The 10,000-nt window shown below is 39.6% G+C and overlaps 3 protein-coding genes and 1 long non-coding RNA gene across 4 annotated transcripts in view; 2 read left to right on the forward strand and 2 right to left on the reverse strand.

Annotated features, from left to right (window-relative positions):
• Positions 1-1,513, forward strand: part of LOC137969684 (WD repeat-containing protein 13-like) — a 20,213-nt gene extending 18,700 nt beyond the window's left edge. The window contains exon 15 of the mRNA XM_068816016.1: positions 698-1,513. Coding sequence (XP_068672117.1) covers positions 698-748 — 51 coding nt within the window. The 3' untranslated portion in view covers positions 749-1,513. The remainder of the gene's footprint in view (positions 1-697) is intronic.
• A 334-nt stretch (positions 1,514-1,847) lies between these two features.
• Positions 1,848-6,588, reverse strand: LOC137970881 (uncharacterized). The gene is made up of 3 exons (XR_011116882.1): positions 6,541-6,588; positions 4,893-6,072; positions 1,848-4,712 (listed from the first exon to the last, which is right to left on the reverse strand). It is a non-coding gene; the product is annotated as an uncharacterized lncRNA (long non-coding RNA).
• Positions 6,589-7,007: 419 nt separating this feature from the next.
• Positions 7,008-10,000, forward strand: part of LOC137970880 (trace amine-associated receptor 8c-like) — a 7,654-nt gene continuing 4,661 nt past the window's right edge. Inside the window, exon 1 of the mRNA XM_068817513.1 lies at positions 7,008-7,705. Within this exon, the coding sequence (XP_068673614.1) occupies positions 7,009-7,705 (697 nt within the window). The 5' untranslated portion in view covers position 7,008. The remainder of the gene's footprint in view (positions 7,706-10,000) is intronic.
• LOC137970879 (uncharacterized) overlaps positions 9,766-10,000 on the reverse strand; it is a 3,199-nt gene continuing 2,964 nt past the window's right edge. The window contains exon 1 of the mRNA XM_068817512.1: positions 9,766-10,000. This exon is cut by the window's right edge and continues 2,964 nt beyond it. Coding sequence (XP_068673613.1) covers positions 9,832-10,000 — 169 coding nt within the window. The 3' untranslated portion in view covers positions 9,766-9,831.

Here is a 10,000-nt window from a genome sequence, read left to right on the forward strand (position 1 = left end):
ACAACTCGAAATATGTATAATTCCCAGCTTCCTGCCTCTCTTGTCAGCGGTGTCCTTTGGAGACTCGTAAGAGGGGTATTTTAAGATTAAGAAAGTTTTAATTCAGAAATGTATTGACTGCCCATTCTAAACCGACAATGAAATACAGCAGTCAATGTGACAACTATTCAATTCACTGCTTGCACAATCCCATAATACACCTCTATTACCCCCCAAGACTTTTGCATAACCATTGTTTGCAATTTTTCCTGGGACATGAAAATGTCCCAAGGGAGGTCGAAAACAATGCCTATGCAGATTTTTGGGGGGGTAAAACAGGTGTATTATGGGATTTGTGCAAGTAGTGAATAGGCCATTTCCGAGTTCATGTCTGCCTCCTCTTCAAAGCGAGTCTAAGTGCGAAGTTTTTCTTATGAAAATTAGTTTTCATTCATATGTAAAAGGGAACTATTTACCATCACAAAAACTTCGCACTTAGACTCACTTTGAAGAGGAGGCAGAGGTGAACTCGGAAATAGCTTATTATAGACCCCTATTATCACGGTCGTTCAAGTCAGCCACCGCTGACAAAAGGGACTGAGCACTCCGGTTAGGAGACTTAACGGAACTCAACTTGCCTGTGACCTGACTTTCGGTCATAGCTTCAGGTTTTCACAGCTCATGTTGTGGTACTTACTTTATTTTTTTTCTTTTTCAGGGAACTGTTATCGTCTGGAAGCGCGAGCAGAGGAAAAACCTTGTCAATTAGCGTGAAGTGGATCCGCTAGCCTACGTAAAAAAACTTTCGGAGGGAAGACCAAGGGGGGTGGTTGGGTAGTTGGTGACTAAGCAAAGAGCGCGCAGGAATTTATTCGCGCGCAAATTGTAATTTCGCTGCCCTTTTCAATAAGCTATTATTAACTTTTAGTTGTTGTTTGTAAGGGTCGAGTTGCTAAATTTTTAATAGGACAATTTAGATTTGATTATTGAGCTCCGATTACTTATGAGCTTCTTAATTCTCTGGCTCTTTCGTCCTTTCAATGTTGTTTTTCACCACGCAGTACTAGAAAAGACGTTGTTCTCATACCAGGGAAGAATGGGGCCCAGAGATGGTCTGCAGGTGCGTCGCTAGTACAAAGAGGTCTCTTGAAAGTTGCCAAAACACATGCAAAACATTAGTATTTTCCTGTAAAACATAGCAAGCAAATAAAGTATTTTCGAGCGATTTTCATAATTAGCATGCTCTCGCGAAATTATCCTTTCAATATTATTGAGTGCACAGACTCTCACGATCTTTTAGTGCTCCCCAAACTTGCGCTCTAAATATTTCATGCCCTGAAACGCGCTCGGAGGATATTCACGCCTACTTTAGCAGCAAACGAAGTTGCTTACTCACGTTGAAGGATCAGGTGATTGTTAATATGGTTGCTTTTGAAGTTCTCTGCCTTAACTTAATGTAGGCCTGCTTGTAAACGGCAATCCTTTTCTTTGTTTTTCCACGCAAGGTTCCGATTTCCAAATGAAACAAAAATAGTAGCTTCATCTCCTCATATCATATATCTTTATTTACCCTCGGATTTTAGAGTAGCTTGGTGTAGCTAATATCTCCGAGCATTTACCCTCCCAACCATGATACAACACAGAAGACAGACCACAACACCGGGAACTACATGCCCTACTCTTTGCGACAAGTGTACGGGTTCTTTTACGTCCCACAGGATTATGAACATTGAAGAGTTGTGAGACGGGACCTCCGGCTTATCGTCCTTATCCGAGAAGACTAGAGAGTCTAACCATTTGCAGATGTAATTACAAAGGCAGCACTTTCCCTCAGTTATTTAAAGACCCTGAGTGTTGGTCCGGCCGGAGTTGAACTCACGACCTCCCGCGTGACAGCCCGGTGCTCAACCAACTGAGCCACCGGTGCGCGGTATAAATCCCATTCGACCGAAAAAAAGAGAAAAAAAAAACCGCAAAGAACGGTGAGCAAGGATGATACTGAAAGAAAATGGTGAGACGGTGGATCGTGCAGGCTTCAATCCGAAACGGAGGTCATTAAAATGTTAACCTGTTATATGTGCAACCCTCTCTTTCAGGAATTGAATAACCAGTAACCATAGTGCATTCCGGAAATTTACAGTACAGTCTTCTATAGGCGAATCTTTGATGACGTCACTGTTTATATTTTGTCTCATCGCTGATAGCAATCTCGTTTCCAGGGTCTCTCTTCTCTGCCTCCCTTTTGTTTGTCTCCCATGGATAAACGATTCACTTGCTTTCTTTCACGACAAAACCTTTTTTCCTTTGCAAACTATTGAGCATTCTTCACTCAACTCGACTGCTTACTTGATCTTTTTCAAGTAAGTTTGAATCCGGACCTTACCACGGGCCTAAGTGAAATTCGAACTATGTATAGTACATAAAATACCTTGCCGTGAAACGTTTCGATAGTCGTCTGGCCACAAAATCAAATGCGTGCCGAATGATGACAAGGCCCACACTGCACACTGCCACCCCTCTCCTAACACACATTTGGAAAAGCTCCCAGATTCTGGGAGCCACGTGACCGGCCGCAACCAGGGTCTCTTTCCTCAACGAGAAGGGAGGCAGGGAAGAGAGACCCTGGAAACGAGGTTGGGCTGATAGAGGGCATCACCACAGTGCAACCTCGTTTCCAGGGTCTCTCTTCTCTGCCTACCTTCTCGTTGAGGAAAAAGACCAACGAGCGAGTTGTTAGCCATCAAAAACTGATAAATGCTTGGGTGAGAAGAGCACTAATGAGCCCATACATTTTTTTAAATTTTGCATTTTCAAAGCGTTATTGCTTACAGATTATGTGGTAAATTGCTCTCAACGTTTCAGAGGTAGCTCAATATCAATATCAATATTCAGTAATGATTTTTTTGGCTGATAGATTGGCAAACAATGGGCTTATGCTAATGAGACAAAAAATGTAAACAAAGATTCCCCAAGAACATGTAAAAGTTTATCTTATTACATCGTAACATTAATTCATGAGGTCAACCAAACCAAATTAAAGCAGAATATCGAAATAAATGTTGGTTTTTCCGTGGAAGAGAAAATCTGAGTATCCTGTAAAAACAGGTCCAGAAATCGAGTCCTCCGAAACACATTGATGAATCAAAGTGCCACTGTCGTTACCCGTGGACATGAAAGTTACCTCAATTGTTTAAAATTGGCAGGCTGAAGTTTTCTTAATCCATTAGCATTGATAGTTGGATAATTGTGTAACAGCACAATGGGCTCTCATATGCAACTAGATACCCAAAATAATGCATGTATGTGAGGTAATCCCCTTTGCTGGAATTCAACCCTGTGAAATAAGTATACCATTTCTCCAATGGGCATAAGATAAATCTTTAACACATCCTCTATAACGAGCTGTACCATGTGTTCAAAGTTCGTTGCACAGATGACACGGTAATTTTGAATAAGGTCTGATTTTTGTTGCCAGGTCATATTGTTAATGTCATCAGGTTTAGCAAGTAGAGCAGATCCATTCAGTAATATTGACACTTTTTGTGCCAGTTATACATTCCTCCAACAAACCTTGTGAATATTTATCACTATATTTGATATTGTTACACTTAAAAGCAGATGATGTGAACCATAGCTGATCACAGGAAGTGCATATATATTCAGGGCCATGTGTTATCGTATCACAAAAAAGACTGAATCACTTTTGACATGAATGCCTAATAGAGTCTTGACCTTGACAAATTTCAGTTTGGTTTAGCCTTGAGCTCTGCACAGCTTTCCTTTAATGGTTTTATGCTTTTCTATTTAGGTCTCTGATATGTTCTGGATTGCTTTTCTTTTCCTATTCCCTTGCTGCTTCAATATTTTCAGATCTGTTTTGGCGTTTTGTGTTGTTTTTCTTTTCCCTGAACTCTTCAAGTGATTTTGTCTATTCCACTTGATAGATTCTCTCATGTAAGCTCTTTTTTGCCACTGCTTTGTAGAAATTATTACGGACACTCACATCACTTTTGGCCATCGTTAATTAATCGATTATTACCAGGCTCTGAATAATTGTTGACATTGGTAACACCGCTGATTTCATAACCTGATATACTGTCATTATAATACTGAAGTGCTGAAACATAGTTTCTTCCATCTAGATGTCCAATGTTCACAGTAGTTCCCTGTTGTCTGCCTATAGGACTCAGTCTGATAATTATAACAGTTACTGGTGCCCACCCCTCAATGGATTCATTTATACGTATTGTATAAACATTTAATACATTGCAAACTGCTTGCACAAGTGCATCACACCATGTATGTTGCTGTGACAACAAACGCACAATTGCTCTGTAATGGGTCCAATAAATTTTTGACGGTTGTTTCTGAAGGATTCAACTTCAGCAGCATGCACATTCATGTGATAGGAAGGATCATTGTATAACTGGTGGGCAACAGAAGAAAAGAAGCATGAACTATCTGAGGTACATTCTAGTGCCTTCAATCCTTTTTGAGCTAATCGAGCCTGCAACAGTGCTATAGAAGGATTTCTCAGTATTGTATGTGCTGTATGTGTACTCGTTCTGTAAGCAACAGGGCCTGGGTCCGATTCAATGTCTCCGGATGTCAATAGCTTTTCTCTTGATAGACAATAATTCTCATTTTGTTGGTTCAATTTTGTCGAATGCGTAGTAGCAGATTGATCTTGAATGCACAATAGAACTGACAAGTCTTTTTTGTGTTCAGCAGTCCTGCGGGTAATAAGATAAAAATGACGATTAGAATCTCCTACTCTCGAAGATTGTTACGTCTGAGTTGCGGTCTAGGTATAGAGATATAATATTTTCCAAAAGCAAGAGATAATAAACACTTTCTCAACTCAGAAGAGCTCAGTCCTTATATAAATAATGCACCATACACTTTCTAATTACCTTGTCTTTCTGAAACAAGCTCGACGTTTTCTTGAAAGGAATTAATCCTGGAAGGTTCTCTGTCCCGGGGAGCATGTACTGCCTCAGCCCTTGCTCTATCGCAGGAGATTGGTACGGATTCCTCATCAGTTTTCGTTACATAATCAGTGACCGAGTCTTTCGACAGTTCTTCATTATGGTCCACCACACAAGCACTAGTGTCTGGAAGCATGGATTGCTTGGCTGCCTCACTGTTTTTCATGTCACGGATGTTGTTCCAGTTGTATTCACGTGACTTTGATGACTCATAGCTTGCAAAACTTCGTGATAGCTTTGATAAACATTGGTGTACTTTGATAGCTTCGATGTTACTCTCCAAATGGCAGTTACCTTCCAAATGGAATTTATTTATCCCCCGTGAGCTCAGGGGATGAACAGGGACTGTCTTCTCACCATGTGTCTGTCGATTCCATTTCTACATGTATTGAAGTCTTCGCGTTGGTCAGTGAAAGGCGGTGCACAATTAATTGCACCAATGTGTACTTGTTCAGAATATTTTGCTTCACCTTCGAAGAAAGCCATTTCTTTAATTCTTCCGTTTCTTGTCTCTAAATGCAGCGGAAGGTGCTCAAACACTTAAGTATAAAAGCGACATGCAACAACCTCGCAAATAGGATGTCACAGCTTTCTATGCTGCGTTGTGATTATCCATCCTGATTGGCTTATTAGATCGAACTTCCGGTTAGGCAGGAGTGACATGTTTGCATAAAGAACCTCACCAAAACTCGTGGATATATCCACGAGTAAAAAGGGGTGGCCTTATCGAGTTCCATAAGTATAAAAATTAAAAACGCTTTGCTTTAAAATCAGAAAAGAAACAATTCACCGTTGCTGTTAAGAAAAGTGTATGCCAGGCAAAACAAGTTGCATCTCAGTAACCTGAAAGTTAAGAAATAATTTGCCTGTGTTTAAATTGGCAAATACACCAATACATCACTAACGTTTCATGTTTAACCGAAGAATTAGGGAAGCAGATGTTCGAAGGTGTAATAGCTGTTGGGTTTTATTCCTCAGTTATCGAGTTCCATAAGTTTAAAAGGTCAAAACTAAAAATGGTTGTCTTTAAAATCAGAAAAGAACCAATTCACCGTTGCTGTTGAGGAAAGTGTATGCCAGGCAAAACAAGTTGCATCTCGGTAACCTGAAAGTTAAGAAATAATTTGCCTGTGTTTAAATTGGCAAATACACCAAGACATCACTAACGTTTCATGTTTAACCGGAGAATTAGGGAAGCAGATGTTCGAAGGTGTAATAGCTGTTGAGTTTTATTCCTCAGTTATCGAGTTCCATAAGTTTAAAAGGTCATAAAACTAAAAATGGTTGTCTTTAAAATCAGAAAAGAACCAATTCACAGTTTCTGTTGAGAAAAGTGTATGCCAGGCAAAACAAGTTGCATCTCGGTAGCCTGAAAGTTAAGAAATAATTTGACCGCGTGTTTAAATTAACAAATACACCAATACATCACTAACGTTTCATGTTTAACCAGAGAATTAGGGAAGCAGATGATCGAAGGTGTAATAGCTGTTGACTTTTATTCCTCAGTTATCGAGTTCCATAACTATAAAAAATAAAAATCATTTACTCAAAAATCAGAAAAGAACCAATTCACCGTTGCTGTTGAGAAAAGTGTATGCCAGGCAAAACAAGTTGCATCTCGGTAGCCTGAAAGTTAAGAAATAATTTTCCATTTTTTAATTGCACGATGCTGGCCGTTGTAAACCGTGTTTTGACCCGTCACTCAAAATTGATTTAAAGTCCTTTGAAATATTATCGTCATTAAAAACTTTATGACAAAGTCGGCCCAACAAACGTGTCGAGATTAACACCTCTCGCTCCCTTTATGTCTCTTGCTCTGCCTTTTTAGAGTGAGTACTAGTCTTGTTACAACTCCCACTGAGATTTAGGTTTTTTCTTTCTTTAACTGAAACAACGGGGACGCACATTCCTGACCCAAGTTAAGCTCCTCATGAGTGACCTTTACCGAACATTACGTGACCTTATACAACAATTCTGAAAGTGGGAGTGCGGCACTGCGGCAATTATCACGTGAATTGCGGAGACGTGATACTTTCAAAGCATGGAGTCAGAAGACAGGTATTTGTGGACAAAGACAGAGAAATGGTGTTTAGCATTAACACTTGGTTTTCTAATAATTTTTGGACTTTGCGGAAATCTACTCGTTACTATCGTTATTCTTCGTTTTAAGCGACTTCGTCGGTACGTGAACAGTTATTTGATCCTGAACTTGGCAATAAGTGACTTTTTAACAACATCTATATCAATGCCATATCAACTTGCTACGGTGCTCGATCAAAGTATCATCTCTCACAATGGAGTGCTTTGCAAAGTTGGTGGAATTTTGTCTTATCCTTTCTACATTTCTTCCACCATAACACTTGTGATGTTGGCGATTGAACGACATATTGCGGTGAGCGATCCTTTGAGATACGTGAGTCGTGTTACCACACGCACGATCTCAATAATGATCGCCTTTGCCTGGTTTCAAGCTGTATTTTTCTGTATTCTCTTCGCTATATTGGGAAAAGTGGAATTTTCCAAGAAAAGCTTAGATTGTGGAGTAACTTGGGAAGGAACACCATTATGGCTAAGTTTGTTGGCTTTAATTATGAATGTCGTCCTACCATATTTCTTATTGCTCATTATGAGTTTGAAAGTTTTGACCATAGCAAGGAGACAAATGAAAAGAATTGCATTTGAAATGTCTGGACAAACTCGGCCGTTTCGCAGGAGAAGAAACGTGTTTTCAATTTCAGGTATGTATGAAACCAAGAACCAAAAACGCCTTTCCCTTTTTTTCTAGAAAAATCACGGCTCAATTGAAAACTTGGCTACGTGGTAATTTTTATTAATTATTTGCGTCATATCAAGGAAGTTCATCATTACCGGTACCGCAAAAACAACTGAACATGCGTCAAGTATTAGGAAACCGGAAGTACCTTAGCTTAATCATCAGAGACATTGGCCTTCGCTGTTACTCAGAAACAGACATTTTTACCATTCTTCCTAAAGCATTTAGATTTAGCATTTCTTTCCAATACAAGCAATGCCTTGGAATATGAAATTATTTACTTAACTGTGACAACAGGTCATAATAACCCTAAAAGTCTTCTTTAAATCTTTTGGCCTTGAAACAATGATATACTGTAATTCAAAGCGGCTTAGAGCATCGAGGGAAAGAAAAGAGGACACGACAGGATTGACTATAAACCCCGGGAGGGGGGGGGGGGGTACTCCATATATCCCTGGGTGGGGAGGTGCGGCGCAACCCCTCATACCCTGACCCTGTTTAAGACAAATATCGCTGGTTTTCCTACTCATTTTAAGACAGAATTCCGATTTTTGATACCCTGTTTAAGACATTTAACCCATTTTAAGACAAAAAATGATAATTCGATACCCTGTTCAAGACAATATTCAATGAGAAAAGCAATATTAGAGTAGTAGAAAGCTTTTCCAGTACAGTATGTTGCCCAGTATCCGGACACTTCAGTTTAGAAATGTTGTAACTTTCCTTCCTTAGTCGCAAGAGTTCTGAAATTTGGCCCAGAGACAATCTATTTAGTCTGTAATATGACGAAAAAAGATTTAAGTTTTTTACCTTCGTATCCATCGTGAAATTAATATTTTTGCAGAGCTCGAATGTTGCCCAGTATCCGGACAGCGTGCCCAGTATCCGGACACTACAAGAACAACGTAATTAAACATAAATTTGGACAGGAAAGCGACTTTTAAGCACATCTTGCTCTTTCAAAGTAGTCTGACATCCGATTCCAAAAATATAAATCGGCTTGGGAACCTAGCATCTTGAAACAAAACATAATAAATTACTAGGGTATGGTGGGGAGAACTACGCGAGCGGCTGATCAAGGATAGTCTAGGGCTGTGAAGAGAAAAGACGAAAAAAGAAACTAACAAAAGCGATTTATTGTTGTTCTTTTCCCCATAACATCCTTTTCAAATGTTTATTTTTAATAGGCATTAATTTTAATGACACTTTTCTCAGCCATTTCCTCTACAGCGGCACGCACTTTTCCCAGGACTCGTTGATGATCACTCTTGACTTGTATTCTGTAAGAGCATGGTATAACCGCACCGCCTCCAGGGGATTGATAGTGTGGCCATGGAGAGAAACTCTTACAGGGAATACCGGTTTGTTCACTGAAACGCAAGAACTTTTAATTAAAATTGTAGAGTCAGAGAAAATTTAATAAAAAGAAAAGGAATATAACTGATTAACGTACCACTCAATACATTCTACATTACTGGACCCCAGAAGCTCATAAAAACATGAAGACAGTCCTTTTGGAACTCTTCCTATCGGGAGGCCAGCAATTGTTCTGACTCTTTCTCCACGTTTCTCATCTGTTACATGGTTCCATAAAGAGCTACGGATTTTCTCGATTTCTGGTACCCACACCAAACATGCATGAGGATCATGCCTGTTTCCGTACTCTTTTGTGACCGGAAGTAGTAGCGCGGGGGGCGGCCTTATCTGGAATTCGTGATATCCTTTGATGACAGCGTTTTCGATGACAATGATGTGCATTCTGTAAGGGAGTAGACAACAAGAATAACTGAAACTTTCGGTTGTTTTTATTTTGACGTGTTAAACTTATGTCATGACAATTTAAACAGCTACTGACAACAAATATCTCCAACCTGTAACTCAGTATTATTTGTAACCACCCTTTAAAAACGCCGGGGAGGCTGGCAAAATACATATTTCTAATGCATTTCTTTCGCATCTCGTTCACGACTTCGGGAATCTCAGTAATAGTTAAGAAAGTAACAGAATTAGGAATAGGTCAAGGGAACTCTTCCTAAAAAGGCTTACAAAATTGTTTTTTACAGCTCGTTCTTTAAACCACTGTTCTTCTTATTACATGCACTGATGACAAACAAATGGTTTATTGCCAACATCAAGCCCGATAGGAATGCAGCAGATGTGCATCCACGATTTACAGGAACCGCACTGGACCCATGGATTATTTTCCACGTCACTGAGAGAATATTCCTGTAAGCAAATGTTGCAAATGTTCTCTTCTTCA

The sequence above is a fragment of the Montipora foliosa genome, chromosome 9 (genome assembly GCF_036669935.1).
Source record: "Montipora foliosa isolate CH-2021 chromosome 9, ASM3666993v2, whole genome shotgun sequence".
Taxonomy (NCBI): Eukaryota; Metazoa; Cnidaria; class Anthozoa; order Scleractinia; family Acroporidae; genus Montipora; species Montipora foliosa.